We start from the raw sequence: 20021 nt of genomic DNA, 5'->3' as shown, positions 1-20021 counted from the left end.
TCATATTTTGTTTTACACTTGGATAGGAGGAAATTTGTCTGCTTTAGAGCAGCTGGAAAACTCTGACAATACAGTTTGCATTTACTCATACAAAGAATCAGGGGCAGAAGAGAAAGTAGATGAGACCATGATTTAGCCTGCTACAAGACCAGTTTTCATAGCTGATGGTTCACAGAATACAATATGAGAGTAAATTGCAACAGAAGGAATGGCCATTGTAGTTTTAGGGGGGGAGGTCTAAGAAGTTGCTTTGTTTCTTTTTTAGTTTTATTGTAGTTTTAAGGGAGAAAGTAGTAACATAGAAAAATAATTCTTTGATAGATTTTAGAGTAGATGTGTACTTTCAATGTTGGCATAAATGCAGAAAAATGTAGAAAATGTGTACCACATGTATAGGAGAAAATTCCTCCTTTTAGGGCTTCTTTCAGTGGAAATCTTAACATGTTCTGTTTGAGGCTTTCTTTTATGAAGGAGGTCACCAGTCAGTTCAAACTGTATTAGATTTTCAAGAGGCGCAAAAGGAGAAAAGCAGAAACAAAGCAGTAATAGTGCTGAAATAGAGATGCAGAATATTGGTTGTCATCATACTTCTCTTGCTTCGTCTCAGCTTTATAAGCTTGTTGCCTCTTACCTTTGACACAATGAGTTTTCATTTCCTCTTCATTCACTAGAACTTTTAAATATATTTATATACATAGAAATTAATGAAACCAGACCTCATTAGGTTGAAACTATGGAAATTAGTACATTTAAGGGAAAGTATACTGCTCTATTCCTCCTAGAACTACAGTTTCTAGAAGAGAATTTGAGACAGGTATGTTATCAGCCAGGTAGGGCAGAAAGAAAAGTGGGCTGTGAACCTTACTGATCATCTCAAATACAGTTTGTAGGGTACTCATAACGTTGTGTTTAGACCCAGTTTGTGCACACAAGCAGCAGCACATCAGTCTAAGGAGAATGATGAGGAACTGGAAGATGGGGTGGGTCAGCTAAGATCCCTCCCTACATAAAAGAAACTGGGGAAGGATTTATTTAGGGCTTCCTCACCTGCCCCAGGAGCTAGCGATGTGGCAATGCATGTCAAGCAGAAGAAAAGGCTGCACATATTTCTTGGATGTTTCCGAGTATGTTACTCAGTGAGAAGAAGTAGGAGAGGAAGTAGCTTTTCACAGAATATGAAACAGCTTGTTTCCAATGTTTTTTTTTTTATTTTGTTTTAATCTTCCAGGGTTTGCTTGGGCCTCCAGGAACCACAGGAGACAGGGGACCAATGGGAGAGCCAGTAAGTTGATCCTTATGCCTGCTTAAAAAATTTTCCACATATTATACTGAATTCCAGGGTAACTCAAGCTCTGTTTTACCAAGATTTAGTGTTGCCGGCTGTGGTTATATAGGAATTGTGGGGTAATTGTTCCAAAACTGCAGGGCTAGAGTCTGCTTCCCCTGCTAAGTGTAACTTGTTCATAAGGAGACCTGTAAATCATGTTGAGAAACACTGTATTAAGAGGTGCATGACCTAAGAGAGCATGACGAAATCTGGACCATGATATTATGTGGCTTTACGCTGCACTGAGGTAGACATCTACATCATGGACTATGTAAATGTATGCGCCAATATAGATACTAATGGTATTCTTTTCAGGCAGGTTTTAGGATAAGTTATTCAGGAACTTGGGGACCACATCTATCAGGTGGATTAAATTTTCAGTAAAAAAGGGACAGTTACAATAAACATCAGACATTCCTCTGCTGGATGGATTCATGTTCTGATTGCATTTATTTCAAAGCCACGTTCACTTTTCTGTGGCTAATATTGTAACAGAAAATCGTGCAGAATCTGCAGCAAATATATGCAAAGTGCTGCAAGGTGTAGTCATAACAGGAATAGTACTGCGTCACCATCTCTGGGGGGTAGATCAGATTGTATAAATGCAGTGAAAGGCTGTGTGCTGCCCTAGAGGGACTTGGGAGAAAGCTGGTGTTTTGTAGTGCAGAAATCTAACAGAGTGGTCAAAAATTGTCTGTTTCAATTGATTCTGAAAAGTTATTTTGCACATCAAACAACATAAAGTTAATTTAAGTCTTGAAAGTGAATGTTCAATGTGAATTATTTTGTTTCTACTAGTTATTATGATTTCCAGTATTATTAAATATTATTTCTACTAAATCATAGGATGACACACTTACAGAAATTCATTGCAAATATTTAGGGGCATAATACCAACATTTATTTTGATAAATTTTCTTTTGGATATAATTCCCAACTCAACTCGAGCTGCAAGCCTGTAGAAGTGACCAAATGTTTTAACAGAAAATGCGTTCTCGAAAGGTTATTATTATTCCTGTCACTTAATCTCTTTCATTTACTTTATCTAATCTTCATGTTGTGACATTTCAGAGCTTTACAATGCAAGGCTCACACATAAAATTTCTGCTGTTTTCTGGTCAAGTCTGAATTTTCATATATATAGAATGACTATCAGCCTTATCTAATTTAAGTGGTGTACTCTTGAGCAACGTACATTTCTGTTGTGCACATCATCACAGAACCTACATCTGCAGTGTCAGAAGAAAGAAAAGTTTGTCCTGTGAACAGGGTGCCTTTTCTTTCAAGTGCCAGAAGAGTAGAACGTCTTTGGAAAATGGTTTGTGAACATAGAAGGAAGTGATCAAAATAACACAAGATGTTATGAAATGAAAGGCATGGCTCTATTTTTAACTGCTCATCCAAGCAGCTTGATTTCATCTTCTGTCAGCTGGTCACTACGTGAAAGCCAGATGCTGAAGCAATTTCTCTGGCCCTGTCACTACTTCTGCACAGAGCAGAAATACCCTAATTACTGGTAGAGGAGCAGAGAAATGTAAGCAATTAGAACTATTTGTAGTAACAGGCTGGATCTAAATCCAGCTAAATCTAAATCTAACTTTACCTACTTGTCAGACTTTTCAGTGAAATACTTTTTTGAAAATTACCTGTTGTTAATGGTTGAAAGTAGTCCCTGTATTGCTATAATTTTTGACTTGTGAAATTCCTTGCAAGTCTTGGGAGAAAGGTACAGTGCCAAACCAGCAGACTTGCTTCATGGTAATATTGTGAATAAATGCTTGACTTGTGAATCAGACTTAAGCTTTGTGACACTTGCTTAGTGGAATGCCATGGAGTTACTGCAAATGAAAACCAGTAGACCTAGTTTAGGACCAAGTGAAGTCTCAATGGGAGATTAACCGCAGTTTCAGTTCTTCACATTTAAATGAAGCTTTAGGGTAAAATATATGCATCTGCTGAAATACGCTTAGTAATATGCAGTTTACATTGTTTTACAGGGAAAGAATACACTCACATTATCACTGCCAAATCATCAGGAGAGACAAAACCATATGCATAGTCTGTAAGAGGAAGTGAAACAAAAAGGAGGAAGTATTTGCTTAAAAAGCGTCCGTCATAAATATGGGTAGCAGTGTCTTTTACATGACAATAATAAATCACCAAATGTTTTGAATTTAGAATGTACTTAAACACAGATAAGTCCCAAAGGGGCAAATATATATGAACCTTCTGAAAGTTCAAAGACTGGATGCATCCAGAGGGTTGATTTGTCTTGCCCTGTGTTCACAGCGGCTGAGGAATCAGCTGTGAGCTGGTACAGGCAACCTCTGCTCACCCCCAACAAATCCCACTCTGTGAGCAGCGATGGACAATCTAAAATGTGTGGGGAATTTGAGCACGCTGCTTTAGGAAACGATCCCTATATGTTACTGCAATGAATTTCTTTCTTACAGTAGGGCTTATAAGAAAATGCTCACAGTACAGTTACTAATATTACCAGAAAGCCACCAGCCTTTAGTCCATTACACCTCGGTGATTGTCCTGTATAAACATTTATAAATTCATAGCGAAGCACACGGTAGTTGTTTTCAGTTAATTCCATACCAGACTGTAGGCTTTTCCACAAAGAAAACCAGACAGTCTAACAAACCTTAATTAAACAAAGTCTCAGTTAATCAAAAGGAGAGCTTAGTTTAGATAATAATTTAGTTTTGGTCTAAAAGGAGAGACATCTGTGGTATTATTTGGAATCTGTTATTTCAGCATGTCAAGACTGACAGCGAGGTCTTCAGTACTTATGGTATGTCATCATGGCGCTTATACACTCTTGGATTCAGAAGGAAAGACAGTGAAACTTTTTTATGGCACTTGAAAGAGTTCTGAAGAGACAGAGTCAAGACTATACAATGTAATTTAATACTAATTAAATGATGCATCCAAAATCTTGTTTAATTCAGGGTCCAAGAGGACAACCAGGGGATGCTGGCCCTATTGGAGAAATGGGTTTTGAGGTGAGCTTTTAATAATTTATATAATAATTACAAAAACTCAAGTAACTAAATAAGCCTGGACAATGTGTTTGGAAATTATTAATTTTTTATTACCTGCAGCTGATTTAAGTACCATGAGCTGCTGAGAGACTCTCTTACTTAAAGCTGTTACCAAAAAAAAAAAAGTCTAAAGTAAGTTTTTCTGTTTTGAGCACTGTCTTTGGACACACATTTATGACATCTGAACCTAGAAGGTGAAAGTTTAGTTGACCAAATGATTTTTTTTTTCTTTTTTTCTGGAAGCACCATTCTCCTTGCAGTTAGACAGTAGAACATTGATCATACGTGCTTGCAAATGGTAGAAGAACAGCAGCTGCAGGCAGTATTCTTGCTGACTTCTACTTCTATTTTCTGTGCTTTTTTAATATCTCTCTGAAAGAAATATCACAGAATGTATCAGCCACATTTTCAGTGGAGCAGCTGAGGGATGAGCTCATTTAGAACAGAAGGGATTTGGCTTATTCAGAGAAACATGCTTCCTCAGTTACCCAAAATCCAGTCTTTTGACTGACTATCAAAAAAACGTTTAAATGTAAACTTTACAAGAAGCAATTTGATACCATTAACTCTTTAAGGGCTGAAGACTCCAAAAAGGGCTTTGTTTTCCAAAGGCTATATTTCCTTGGCTCCAAGCCTGAACAACGATGAATTTGTCAGATTTTCAAAAGATAGATGATTGCTCAGCCTGCTAGTAATTGGTGATGAAAGGTTTAGGCTCAGTGGTACTGCTGAGTCTTCAGTACACTCCTGATCCACAGTGCAGTTCCTGAACTTCTCTTATACTCTCCTTTTTTCTTTTGTTGGGCTCTAATAAGAACAAATAACTGTTTTTGCTTAATTTCATGTTTCAGACATGCATCTTTCACAGTGTCTCATGCAGTTTTTAGCTTCAATTTTGACTGTATTATTTGGTGGTTGCAAAATTTTCATTGGTGACCATGTGTTGTGGTAACTCTTGTACCATGCAGGGACCTCCTGGCCCTGAAGGAGAACCTGGCCTGCAGGGAGAACCAGGTGCAAAGGTAAATGTTGGAATTATTCTCTCTTGTGCTGTTTAAATTTTCACATTTCCATAAAAGCAGATTGTGGTGATCTTGTTTATTAGCCAAGTAGGTAGTGATACAGAAAACGAGCCATTAAGAAATACTATTACTGTCACAATGACTGCATTCTCTGTAAACCCCATCATTGTTAGGAATATTGTCCCATAAAATCCGGTGGTTTATTTTTCTTGTGATATTCTAGGGAGACATTGGACCTGCTGGGAAGGCTGGAGAACCAGGTGACCAAGGTTTAAGGGTAAGCTTTGGGTGCAAATCTTCTTTCAAAAATGAAAGTGTGTTATGAATGTGTCAGAAACAAAGGTTGAGAAATCTTGATTTATCAGAAGAATTCAATAAGAAACTATTTTCTGACACCTTTAAAAAAACAAAGTAATGTTGTAGCAAGTTAAAAAGAGTATTAATTATAAAGCTGAAATATTTCTAAGTGTCTCATGTCACTGACGCATGAAAGAGTGGTTTGAGTATGAAGGCAAATCCAAAAGTGTCCAGCCCAGCCATGAAGATGACAGCACACCATAGTGGTGTGTACAGATACCAAGTCTAGGTGAGATAATGGGAACATTATAGAATCAACAGAGCAGGGTATTGCTCTGTACCACCATCTAAAGCAGCTGTTTGGCTTCTGGTGCTGTGGATGGCTCATTTAGCACTTTATTTTACCAGGAACTTGTGCCTCTGCTGATTCCTTCTCTGTGTGTTACCCCGTCATCTGACCCACACAGTTGCCTGCCCTTGAAAGCTGAAAAATTGTTTTCAAGTGCTAGAAATGGATTTTATTTGGGACAATTTTAACAGACCATAATCTATATTCTTCCAGACGTAAGTCTTACCGTTAAGCTCAGTTGTCCCATTAGCTCCTAGCTGTCATCTTTTCCTCCTGCCCAAAATCTCCAGCCAAGTGCATTCCACAATTCCACCTGTCCTTAAAGAATAGTGGTTCCTGATACTGGTCCACAGTGGATGCTCTGGCCCTAACACCACACCACTATGTCAGAAATACTATGTTACTAGCATAAAGCAGCTTGCACTTGGTTTTGTTCTATCTCCATCAGAAGGTGCAAATTGCCAGTGATTTTACCTGACAGAGGCAAATATTCTGAAATTCTGTGGTCCTGATACTGCTGGTAAACGATGAGCTTTTCATGGCCCTAAACTGAGTCACTAAACATACCATTATAGTAGTTATTCACATAAATGTGGAAGTTTCAGGACAGAAGAGATATATTTTCGAGGTTACAATTATTACATGTTGTATACTCTGAAACCAAACAATCTCAGTGCCACTGTCCAAATTTCTAGCGTTACATGAACTTAGTATTGCCTCATTTGATCATCTTCTGTGTTTTCCTGTGTTCAAGATTCAGGGGTCTGTGACTGTCACTGTAAAGCAGGGACAAATGAAGTTAAATAAACTAACAGCAACATAAAAGTTGCCCAAAAGATAATAAGCATGTGTAAAACCAGTGTGAGTTCTTCCAGGGCAGTACTTCTATGTTGAGATGTTTAGGCAATAACTTTATTTTCAACTTTTCCTTTCCATAAGGGCGAACCAGGACCTCCAGGAGAAGACGGTGTTCAGGGAAAAGATGGCCCAAAGGTACATTCAGTTCTCACAGTAGACGTAAAGCAGTCATACTAGCTTAAGGACCAAAATCTCTCTTTTTTTCATAGAATCATAGACTGGCCTAGGCTGGAAGGGACCTTAGAGATCATCTAGTCCAACCTCCCTGTCATGGGCAGGGACGCCTCTCAGCTAGATCATGATACTCAAGGCTCCATCCAACTTGGCCTTGAACACCTCCAGGGAGGGGGCAGCCACAACATCTATGGGAAATTTATTCCAAAGTCTTGCCACCCTCGGACTGAAGAATTTCTTCCTAAGGTCCAAATCTATTCTCCTTCAACTTAAGCCCATTTCCCCTTGTCCTGTCGCTGGACTCGCTTGTAAAAAGTCCCTCCCCAGCCTTCCTGTAGGTTCCCTTCAGGTACTGGAAGGCAGCTCTTAGGTCCCCCCGAAGTCTTCTCTTTTCCAGACTGAACAATCCCAGCTCCCGCAGCCTGTCCTCATAGCAGAGCTGCTCCAGCCCCTGGATCATCCTTGTGGCCTCCTATTTTCCCCCCCTCCTATTTGCCCAGAGCGCAGTTGAGTGCACCCAGTTTTAACACGGGACGCCCTGTACATTGTGACAGTTCCTGAGCCGTGTAGGCACCCAGTTACCTTGTGAGACTGCGAAGCTGGAGGACTGAGCAGAGGAATGCGAGCTGGAGAGCAGGGCACGGCTTCTTTCGGTGGCGTCTGTCACGCTGGAGAGAGCGAGCCCAAGGCTGCTCCACAGTCCTGCACTGGATCAATGTTGTGCCAGGGACTGTGGCAGCTGCCACGCCAGGGGATGTCACAGAGGACACCCTCAGGTAGTTGGCAACAGCTGAGGCAAAATCTGGCCGTAGGAGTGTATGAATGAGATAGAAGAGGCTTTACCCTACTTAAAGTATGGTCTGAATTTGACTGGTAAGATTTTCATCAGTTTTAGTGGGGTTTTTGTCAAAATTGGAGAGTCAGAATTCGCTTTTCTCAGAATAAGGAATATTGTAGCAGCAGCTTGACTAAGGGTTTTTTATTATTATTTTTTTTCTTTGTTTTAGGGAGACCCTGGAGACCGGGGACTTCTTGGAGAAGGTGGTGAAAAAGGAGAAATGGGGTTACCAGGAATTGCTGGGCCACCTGGTGAGCCTGGCATTTTTTTTTCCTGTAAGTGTTTTCCAGTTTAAGTGGACTTTTTGTTCATTTGCTTTTTGCAATTATTTTCTTTTTAGTTTTGCTTACATTTTTATTTTTTATTGTTCAGTTTTTCTACTGCACTTAAAGATGGCCATCTTTACGTTAGCTTGCCTCCCTTTTCTATGTGGTTCAGTTTTTTAGGGTTGATAGAAAGAGGAGACAAACATTTTTCCTATCTTAAATCTGGAACCTCTTAGCAGATAGTGATTCCTCACCACTTGTCACCCAGACACATACACCACATCACCTGGAGCCTCTCACCTCTCCAGACAACCTTCTGATATTGGTCTCTGTCCTCACCTTCATTTGGAGACTGTGAGCAATCTCAAGGTGTTAGGGCATTCTTTAAATTTTAAAAACACCCAAAGAAATTGGCACGGTGCATATAATACTGTAAATTGTACTGTAAGGTTTTGCATTGTTTTGTAGCACTTTCTCTACTCATGGCTTTGTTTACTGCCCCACGGATATCTAGTTTTTAGTTTAGATTAAAAGCAAAGAACTGCCATTTTGAGCAGCTTTGTAGATGATGAAGCATTAGATGTTAGAGCACACAAGATGTGGCTCCCATTTAAGATTTTGTCCTAACATTCTTAACACACACACACACACACACACGCTTAGCTGACCTTCCTTTTAAAAAATGTTAACAACAAAAGGACGATCTAAAAATAACGTTTCTAGGGAAAAAAAAAGTGATATCCTGAATAATAAGGTTCCTTTAGTTACAAAGTTATTGCAGCAGACATTGCCTTCTCTCGTAAGCAATACAAGGCAGCTCAAAAGTGATTTAAAACCAGTATCACTGGTAGATATCAGATAATACAAATTATTCCTCTTGATGATCCCTGATCAGTTGGATGGCCTTTCCTAACAGTTGTCTTTCTACACCGCTGCCAAGGTGTTGTAAAGACACCCTTACAGATAGTGTCCATCCGGCGCTGGAACTGACTTCTAGAAATGAGGGTCTATCGTACCAGGCAGTGTGACTTCGGGTGATAACTCTGTGCTGTGGTGTGTTGTCGTGTCTTTGGTAGACCTTGCCTTCTTACCTTGTCAATCACCCTGTAATGAGGCATATAGTACAAAAAGTAAGAAGAGAGAAAAAAGAAATAATTTCATTATTCCATTTTGTTCTTAAAAGGCATTTATTCGTAAACTAATGTCGTTTTCGTGCCTCTGTGAAAGGAATTAAATTTATTTTGAGAGCATCAATTGCCATAGACAGCTGAAACGGAGATTGCAGATGGGGAGAAATGGCAACAAGCAGACATGTCAAATAGAAAATAGTCAACACTGTTAGATCAGTTCATGTATTTGTTCTGGCATCACTCCTAGCAGCTAAAATCCGTCTATAAAATCTAGTTTGCTGAAGTTGTATGCAACTTCCTAATGTGAACTAATGTTTTGGAACACAGTTTCAAAAGCAAGTACACAGCCTCAAGTCAGACATCAGATTCCCTTACCAAACATCATCATGTTCTCATTTGCAGTCCTCTGGCTGCCTCCTCTGTAGCTCTTATGTGATGATGGACTCTGAGTAAACATGAACTGGAGGACCAGATGTCAGCGGCTGTGAGCACTGTCCTCTCTACCCTCTAAACATCAGTGTTACAGTCTGCTATCTGTAGTCCTGGGTTCTTCACAGTGAACTTCTCTCCCAGTAAAGGGAAAAAAAATACTCTTATTTGTCTTAGCGTGCTACAGAACAATTTTTGTTTCTGATGCAATGGTATCACCTTGACCTTTTTCTTCTGTTTTGGGTTGGTGGTTCTGGAGGAGCTCAAATGTTTCATACATTGAAATTATCGTGAAAGAGCTCAGCACTGGCACATCTACATTGTATGTAATTATACTTGTATACAGTAAACAACATCAGCAGTGCTGCTGTGCCTCAGTGAGACAGGCGGGTCTGGCCATTTGATGTTTGGGAGGATGTGGTTAGTGAGGGATTTTTCATGTTTCTGTTCCATACATTCCAAAGGCGGCTGCAGAGCTGCCTCCCTCCCTGCTCATCCTCCCTGGCGTCTGGGAGCATTCATATCACGGTTTTGGTTTGACTTCCTTTTAGGGAACTGGACAGATCATAACATCCTGGTCTAAACATGGAAATTGGTTTCCTATAATTGTCTGAAGGCTTTATGGGGGGTGAGAGTAACTACATTTCCCTTAAAAAAAAAAAAAAGCTTGCAAAGCAACAAATAACCATCACAAATCAGTTTAAACTATATTTATCCTGACTTATCACCACAAAATACCCAAGTATATCTCAATATATAATTAATATATATCTCTCAATATATAATATGTTGAAGCGAAGTTGCCTTCTCTAACTCACGGTGGTTTGGGGTAAATTGAAACCGGTGACAAGTGTACACATCCAGCCCTTTGGGAGAGTCAGTTTTCGCAGTGACCTAGAGGGCAGCAGGGCTGTAGCTCCACAGCATCCTTCAGCTGCCCCAAGGAGGTGATCGGCGACAGGCACCAGGGATTGCCGGGTTAGGTCTCTGCTCTACAGCAAGTTGTGTCAGGGCCCTGCTGTTCACCTCTGACAGCCCCAAGTTTTCCTCTGTTCGCGTATTGTATATCTCTGAATCCAGTGGTTGTCTTGAAGCAATTTTATTCTTAAAGATATATTTTCTGTGGACAAGCTTTGCTGTTTTTTTCCCCTTCTATTTTTGCTAGTTTGATAAGTGATCTCTGATGCTTGCCCACTTGTTTCTGCTGTAACTTGAAACAGTCTGACTAACTTGCTCACAGTCATAGTGAGCCATAATAAGATTTTTCCTTCCACGTCTCTGCATTACAAAGCCTGCTTAGTTATCAAGTTTGGAGACAGTTTAAACATGTTTCCATGTCTTTCAGTCATTTCTTTTTCTCTAATAAATGTACAGGGCCCTGAAGGAACACCAGGAAATCCGGGTCAGAGGGGACGTCTAGGAAAGAAGGTAGTACTTTTCATCTTCCTTGCTTCCCTCCCTTTTATCCGAAACTCAAATTTACATTACAAAATAATTCCACTGAACCAAGTCTGTCCCTGTTTTATGTCATGCTTCAAGCCATTTTTTTTTCTCGCTAACCAGAGCAATTAGAACTGTCATCATCCTTTAATCAATAACATTCAGGACCTTTGGAAATTGAAATGTGTATCAGGATGTGATTTTGCAAATCAAAACAGTTTCTATTGCCATCAAAAATGTAAAAACTTTGTCTAGAACAAAATAAAACAAATAGTAGGAAGATTTTAGCAAAGGTTTGGGTTTTTTCACTGAAGAGTTCTGGGTTCAGACATTCTAATAACTACAGTAAATGACATGTAAATGTAAATGTAATGCTCCTATTAAATAATGCTGTTACCTGCTTTGATTAAGCATAAACTACATTTTGAGGTTTAGTATCAATCTCTTATTTAATACGATAACACCAACAGGGGGAAAAGGGGCAACTTGGCCCTCCTGGAGAAATTGGACCTGCTGGTGAATCTGGGCAACCTGGAGAAATTGGTCCCAAAGGTGCAAGAGGAACCCGAGGTCCCTTGGTTCGTACAAACCATGCTTATTTAAGAGCTTATGTGTTTCTGGTTTAGCAGAATCATGTGTCTCCATGGGAAGTAGTACATATAAATATTTTTTGAGGCAGCTGGAGCTGCAGGCAGTGTCTTTCCCAGCCTGTGCATCCTGATGCATGCTCTGGTCTTTCAGAATCAGAATGAGACCTGTACACCTTTCCAGACAGAAGCCATGCTATGGATCTGGAAGGACTTGTCTCATGCTCTGTTCAGGTTCCTTACCTGGCAATTCGAGGAGCAGAATGGCAGGGCATGCCATTGAATACTCCTGCCCCACAGTCCACAGGTAACCTCGCTGCTGTGGCTGTTTCTTAAACCTTACCAGTTCCAAAACCAGAAATCATGTGTTATGCAGTTACATAAAATAAGCCTTAGCTGTGGCTGAAACAAAGCTTTTCAGATGCTACTCCTGTTGAAAGGGAACCTGATCCATAGTTAACTGTATTAAGAGTATTTCCTTTGACTTTGAGCCCTTTTTATCACAAGCTCCCCAAGCTCGCTCCACGCTGTGTGATGGATGCACAGACACAAGCAGACTCCCCACTAGTGAGGCAACAGGCCCGTCTCACTGCTCCAGGGCCCAAACCTGCAGCCTCTGGGTGCAGCACGGTGTCCCTGAGCACACCAAGTACAGAAGTAACTATCTAACGGACTCTATTTTCAAGAGAAGAACTCAACTTCCTAGGGTGAGGACCACTCTCAGCTTCTCTTCACATACTTAGCATTTATAAATGGAGTTCCTCTGCATCTCTGAAAGCGCATATCCTTTTGATCTTCATTATGCACGGGTACTATAGGACTGAAAACGTTGACCATTTTTTCCACAGAACAGGGAAAAGCCCAGTACTCTTTACCACATGAAGTTGGACCTAACAACAAAGTTGTCTGTGGCTCTCAAATCTCAGTATTTGAAGATGTTTCCAAGTGATAACTTTCTAAAGTAAGCATTGTTGCAAGGGAACTTAATTTTCTGTCACTGATTATTGCATTTAACAGGGATACCTAGGAGGAATGGGACCTGAAGGAGAGTTAGGAATTCCTGGTTATGGGGTGAGTTTTTTACACAATTCATGTGCACACACATCCCCAAGTAAGTCTGTGATACTCTAAATAATCTCTGATACCATGGAGACCTATGTCATGAATACACAAGTATCTTCAGGAGTGTCAGATACTCACATATATTTATATGACATGTGATTGCCTACTCAGAAATGTTAGCCTTAAGCAATGATGACTGCCTTTCGTGAGTTCACTAGCAGTTGTGTTTTACCACAGATTTGAAATCTTTGTCCAATGTATCTCACCCCTTGTGATTAAAGTTCCTGTAAAACTACTACAGCTGTTCATTATAAAGAGAGCTCAGCAAACCCCACCACCACTGCTTACTGTCTGGCCAGGCAGCTTCTTTTTCAGTAACAGAAACTGATCGCAAGAGGTTGGTTGAAGCTTTCATTGAAAAACTAATTGTGATCATCGCCATAGATGGCTTGAGTTCTGCTCTTACAGACCAGACTGCTGTGTCTTTTTTCTGAACAGAAAGTTCATCCAGGCCCTAACCCTGAAGCAAGAACCAGCAAGACTCCCCTCACCTGCCTCAAACCCTGCCAGAACCTTTGGTTTCCCCCAGAGCTTTCCCTGCACATAATACATTTTCTTCCTGGGCCCATTACTATAATTTTTTTCACATCACTATTTAGAATTACTAGCAAGCAGCAAAAAAAAATAATAGTAACAAGCAGCTGAAAGAAATTTTGGAATTAATTAATTCTTTCACTATTTGGTTTGGAACTAATTTTTGTTGTTTTCTTCTTCAGGGTCACCAGGGTCCTCCAGGGCCCCCAGGCCCTCCAGGACCCAAAGGAGAAAAGGTATTCATCTGGATTATACTGTTTTACAGTTTCAGTAATTATAAAGGAAGGAAATATTACTGCATGCTCACTGCTTTCCACAGCACGTAGCAAAAGCCACCGCTTGCAATATTGTGAGAGAATATGAAAAGAAGTGCAAAACTGGGGAAATGAATCATTCAGAGGCAGAGCTGCGAATTATGCAGTTGAAATGTTTCAGGTTTTAAAACACAAGATACCCGTTGTAAGAAGCACATTCTGTTGTATCAGATAGCACTGAGCACTACTGACAGAAATAATCAGTGCGAAACCAGCTGAGTATTTCCTTAGCTTTAAGCCTGGGAGTACACCCACGGATTTTGTCGAAAGTCCAGCTGAGATGGACAAAAGCCTGTGCTTAATATAAAATGTGAGGGGCAGAATGTTGCCTCAGTGCTGCTAATCTTAGCCACAAATTCATTGTTGCTTTTTTAAGCCTCAAATCCTGCAAACAGATTTCTACGCTGACTGAACTCTGCGTGGCCCCAATCAGGTACAGGGATTCACTTAATGAACATTAGTTTAGAGCTGCATCTGACAGAGAAATACTTTCTTATATTAGGGCCAGTTTTGCAATGACTACTGCTAATAGGCAATTAGGTTTTGGTGTTATAAGTACGTTCTGATATAATTTTCAGGAACAATAACTGAAAACTACATTATTGGGAGCTGGATGCCTAGTTTGCTTAGTCACTTCTGAAAAAGTACTTTGATGCACTTTGGAAACCCTTAATCATATTTAAAATGTGAGATTCTTTGTATGAAACGTTGGTAAATGTTATCTGGAATAGATAACTTTTTGTCTATTAGTTTGGATAGCAGTTGTTTCATATTTATTAATAGAGTTCAGTCCAAATGTTGGAGTCTTCTGTACGCTTGTTTTTCTATATTAAGAATATTTCTCAAAACAGTGGAAGAAATGTTCTTTAATCCTCCTGTCAAGTATCCTGTTTTTCCTTTTTTTCATTACATAAAGACATGGTTGCATGGACATTGTTCAAATACTTTTTTTTTATATATAGCTGCCTCTGAGAATAAAGCAAACACTTAGCTTTTTCAGTACTAAATATCTTTCCAACATTAAGATTTAGACTAGATACAAGGAAGGCATTTTTTACAATGGGGGTGATGAAACACTGGAACAGGTTTCTCAGAGAGCTTGTAGAAGCCTCACCCCTGGAAACATTCAGTCAGGTTGGATGGGGCTCTGAGCAACCTGATGTAGTTGAAGATGTCCCTGCTCACTGCCCGGGGGATGGGACTAGATGACCTTCAAAAGTCCCTTCCAACTCACTGCATTCTATGATTGTATGATTCTGTGTTAAAATGGAGTTACCATTTCCACTGTATTAAAACCATAACCAGCATATTCATGTTTAGCACCCATACAGTATGCTCTCTGGGTGTTTATTAGCATTTGAACATGTGTGTGTTGTATTTCCAAGTTGACAGTTTTTAATAGTTATCTTTGTTTCAGGGTTACCCAGGCGAAGACAATGCAGTCCTTGGAACACCTGGGCCCATAGGTGAACCAGTAGGTCTTTCTTTCTCAAAAAAATTACATGAGTGCCCCTCAAGACAAGAGACAATGCAAATTCTTTCTGATACTTGACATCACTGCCTGAGGAGTCAGTACCCCGTGTACAAAAATGATGGTCCTTTAATCAGTAATCCCCCTCTGAAAAATGTAGTCATGTGCTCTTTCCTGCTTAAGACTATGTGCCCTGTGTTTAATTACACTAATGCCATTAGTCTGTGTTTGGACCAGCACATTTTGGAACAGAATTTTTACCCTCTCTGTTTATCCTGAATTATACCTAATTGCTTTACTAACCAAAAATATGTTTTGACTTATTTCATTATCACTACAAAGCTAATTTAGCTGATTTAGAGAGAGCTGCATTTTGTAATCTTTGTTTACTGAATTCGTGGAGTATCTCTCTAAAGCAACTGCTAACATGTCCAGAAAAAAAAAAAGCCATCTCAAAATTTTATTAGAAGTGCTTCATGTTCAGGCTTTGATTGTGCCAGAAGTAATACTTGCACAGTCTACTTCTCTTCAAATTAACCTTAATATTTATACCTCATCTCCTCAAAAGGCTGGACTGTAAGACCCTGATGTAATTGAAGACAGAATCTGGCTTAGATCCTTAACTTAATTTTGATAATGCATGAGAGAAAAGACTCCAGCCAATCGTGTTGTAACCAGACTGGCTCTGTAATGCTGACTGCTCGAAGGTTGCAAGCAGGGCCTTCCCACCTTGTGGATTCCCTCCAGGAAATGCACCATGAGGCTGCTGGAATCTTGGAGAGTACGGAAGCAGTTGCGTAGCAGTATCTATTGGTGCGCTGGCAGTGGCTAACCTATTCATTTGTGAACTGTAGAGACTCGTTGTGGTTAGTGATGCCTGTTATATTTGCTCTTTGGTTTTCTCTCTAGGGTCCTAGTGGTGAACGTGGAGATAGAGGAGAACCTGGCGATGAGGGCTACAAGGTAATACCTCCTGCTTTTTATTCTTGTTATTTGAACATGGTATGCTGTGTACATGCTTCTCTCATGAGTGTGCAGAGATGCACCTGCTGGTGCCTCACCACCCTGGTGAGCACTTAGAACACATTAAACCATCTTTCATACGAACAGAAGCTGAGAGAGCTGGGACTCATGAGCTGGAGAAGAGATGGCTTGGATGATCTTATATGTATAAATACCCAATGGGTAGGAATGAATTTGAAGGAGCCAGACTTGTCTGCATAGTGTCTGGTAACAGGACAAGAGGCAAATGGTGCAAACTGAAGCACATGAAATGTCTTTGAACTCAAGAAAAGGGGTTTTTTTTAATGTGAAGATAACTGAGCACTAGAACAGGCTGCCCAGAGAGACTGTGGAGTCGCTACCCTTGGAAACACTCAGAACCTGACTGGATGTTGTCTTGGACAACGTTTTCTACCTGGCCTTACTCGAGAAGGAGGTTTTGCACTAGATGATCTCAGGAGGTCCCTTTCAACCTAAATAATTCTGTGGTTCTGTAGTATTGAATGAATTAACAATTTTCTCTGACATTTGAGTGCTATTTCTTTGTAAATCTGATCCTAATAATCGTTCATTAATTGTATTCAGTCTTCCAGCATATACAGATTGGATGGTAGCTCATGCTAATCAGTGATGCAGTTTGTTTACTGCAATACAAAAGAGACTGTGCTTGACACAGAATATCCTGTTTAAGTTACACAAATAATACAGATAGACATAGTAATAAATCAAGAACTGAATATGATCCTGCTTACAGCAGCACAGAAATGTTTAAACAATATGTAATTCCCACGGGCAGTTTGGAGTAGAGAATTTAAAGGAGAAAAGGTCCCTTTTCTCTTTTTCTTCCCTTCCCTTCCTTCTCTAAAGAAAAGCTCTCCCTCAGAGCTGAGCATAATTTACCTAGGTCACATCAGCGAAGACGGGGCCATCCAGCACCACCTAAGATGGGCTTTACAGGGAAATCTGTATCTCACCAAGTGTGACGTCCTGAGTGACATGTATTGCAATGTGTTTTATTTTCTGCTTCACAGGGTCATAAAGGTCTTCCAGGACTTAGAGGACCTACTGGACAACAGGGGCCTCCAGTAAGTGTTCCAAACAAGTGAGATTTCTCTATTGGCTCTTGAAAATGCATTTTCTTCTCCATTCGAATGATTCTTTTATTTATTTAATATATGTTCTTTCCAAAGGGGGAGCCAGGTGAATTGGGAGAGCAAGGACCAAAAGGAGAAAGAGGTTCAGAAGTAAGTAGAAAAAAGTAAAGGAAAACTGCACTTAACTGGAGAATGTATGTTTTTCTGTTCATTGACTATCCTTAGAAAACTGTCACCCCCCATTGTTTGGGGTTTCCCTTTCATACCTGCAAGAACACTAAAAATATGATCTGGGGTAATAAATATGGAGGGTTGATAGGTAAGTGATTTTAATTTGGAATGATACAAAGCATTATGAGAGGCTCTTCTGGAAACATTCGAGTGATATTCAATTATAGCCTTAAGTGGAGTTTCTTGTGACAAACTTGCTCTGTAAGACACACAGGATTTTATTGCTCTGATCTGTAAATGAAGCCTCGTGGTACAGCACTGCACTAAAGCACTTAGTTTTCTAAAGCAACAGATTCCTAGATCAGTCAAGAAAAAAAACCAAGGTCTTGTATAGCTTTATCTTTTACGTACATCTTAGATAAAAAGAATGTTCCCATATGTGTTACTATTGTTTTCTAGTATTCTCTTCCACGTATATTCAGTGTATCTATACTGCCTACTTTTCGTGAATTCCTTTTTTCAAGGTACGAGAAGTGCTGTACAAGTGTACTTCCTTACAGAAATGTGGCTGATGGAGAAATTGCCAGATTCATAGTGAGAAACCTTTTATGCCTATTGTTGTTGAAAAGGTTCTGGAAACTACGCTAAATCAATTTGGGAAAGGGAAAAATATATGCAATTGTACCAAAAATGTATTCACTTTTACTTGAAAAGCTTTCTGCTGTCTCCTGAAGTGGAAATAATATGGTCCAAATCCAGGCATTGTGAACATTTGTGCTGGAGGGGAGAAGTTCTCAGCTCTTCTTAGGGGATTGAGTTTAAGACATTTGTCAGTTCACAATTATTTGTAACTTTCAGGGACCCACAGGGAAGAAAGGAGCAACCGGTCAGGCAGGCAAACCTGGAATTCCCGTAAGTAACAAAATTGTTCAGGTTATCTATCTTTGTTTTAAAACAAAGAAAATAATAACTAATTAATCCAAAACTGAGTCATGCCAGTAGTATCAGAAAGACTTACGCTTGCTCTGAAGAACTTTCCTATTATCCAGGAAGTGTAAAGGAACTCCTGTGAAAATAAGAATAGTTTTTGAAACTATGTTAAATTATACTGAATTATACTCAGTCACTCAGCACATGGAAGTGAAGTGCAGCTGACATAACAACAAGGTCCTTCCTACTTGTCAGATTGCTTAATTAGATCATTTTTGCATGTGTCTTGTAGCCCACATGCAAGTTACCACATTAAGTTGCCCGGAGCTGTACTACTGCTCACCTCTGGCTTCTGTCGGTTCTTTGCACAGCTGCAGCCTGCAGAAGCCTGGGTCCGTATGGCCACAGTGGATACAGCTGGCAGATCCCTTGAGGTTTACTTCTTTCTCTCACTTGCCCTGAGCTGAAATTTTTGATCTTCTCCCTTGAGTTACTACAGAGAAGCTAACTTGCATCGCTTTCTCCCTGAAGGAGAAGAAAGAGCAGGAAGCAGTAGGTGGTCTGTAAACATAACCAAGAACAAAATGCGTCAAGGCTATTTTGGTCCCCTAATAAATAATACCACACAAGCACATATTGTAAATAACTTCTGCTACCTCACATCAAAACATTGTCAGTAAAAAGAGAAATGCAGCTGCTCCACAGAGCTTGTACCTGCTGGGCAGAGTGCAGGAAGAGCCTTTTGATGGCAAGGAACTGTGTGTGTTTTGTAAATACTCAGTTCTTTCCTTTGGAGGACTGCAGAGAGTGTATCATTCAGCAGACAAAGGAAAAGAGGGAAAGGCAAGACAGACGCAGAAGTGAGAAAACAGTAAAACCAAAACATGAGGAAGTTTCAAAGCACATCCCAAGTGCAAAATACTTTGGTGACCAGAAGCTAGAAATAAGATTACGATGGCACACTTCTTATATTCTATATGGTTGATGTTAACTATAGTTTTCCAAACAAGATGTGTGATGTACTTAGCATATTTTAAATTTTTGAGAAATGCATTCAGTACAGAGATAGAGAACTCCAAGCCCCTTAAAATAGTGTACATCAGTCCAAAGGGAAATAATTGTAAACAAAAAAAATCACTGTTCCTCTGGTGAATGTAACATGAGACTTTTTCTTGCAAGTATAGCAAAAATTAGGATAAAATTGCCTTGTTGGAAGTTTTTGTGTATTTTTGATATGTTCAGATTTGATCAGCATAAATTTGCAAATGTACAATACAAAGTATCTAGTAAAATGAAGACTGAAAAGGTGTATGGTTCATTTTTTCTACAGGGATAAATAGATGACTTGATCAGGTTTTCTTGTTTCAGTTTAAGAATCAGCACTGTTAGCCATCTTCTGGGTCCTGACACACAGCGGGGTCAGCCCCATGGTTTCAGCTGGAGTTCATAGAATCATAGAACAATTCAGGTTGGAAAAGACCCTTGGGATCATCGAGTCCAACCATTGACCCTACACCACAAGGTCACCCCTAAACCACATCACCCAACACCCCATCTAAACGACACTTGAACACATCCAGGGATGGCGACTCAACCCCCTCCCTAGGCAGTCTGTT

The 20021-nt window shown here is 39.9% G+C and overlaps 1 protein-coding gene across 1 annotated transcript in view; it reads left to right on the top strand.

Annotated features, from left to right (window-relative positions):
* The window catches only part of LOC104276551 (collagen alpha-1(XXIV) chain-like), a gene marked incomplete at both ends in the record, with an annotated part of 49347 nt that overhangs the window by 9453 nt on the left and 19873 nt on the right, over positions 1-20021 (top strand). The window contains 16 exon segments of the mRNA XM_009872923.1: positions 1229-1282; positions 4285-4338; positions 5346-5399; positions 5623-5676; positions 6985-7038; positions 8085-8166; positions 9852-9883; positions 11115-11168; positions 11651-11758; positions 12785-12838; positions 13606-13659; positions 15155-15211; positions 16118-16171; positions 17242-17295; positions 17401-17454; positions 18334-18387. Of these exon segments, the coding sequence (XP_009871225.1) occupies positions 1229-1282; positions 4285-4338; positions 5346-5399; positions 5623-5676; positions 6985-7038; positions 8085-8166; positions 9852-9883; positions 11115-11168; positions 11651-11758; positions 12785-12838; positions 13606-13659; positions 15155-15211; positions 16118-16171; positions 17242-17295; positions 17401-17454; positions 18334-18387 (927 nt within the window).

The sequence above is a fragment of the Apaloderma vittatum genome, unplaced genomic scaffold, assembly GCF_000703405.1.
Source record: "Apaloderma vittatum isolate BGI_N311 unplaced genomic scaffold, ASM70340v1 scaffold2497, whole genome shotgun sequence".
Lineage (NCBI taxonomy): Eukaryota > Metazoa > Chordata > Aves > Trogoniformes > Trogonidae > Apaloderma > Apaloderma vittatum.
This window is presented reverse-complemented; position numbering and strand designations above follow the sequence as displayed.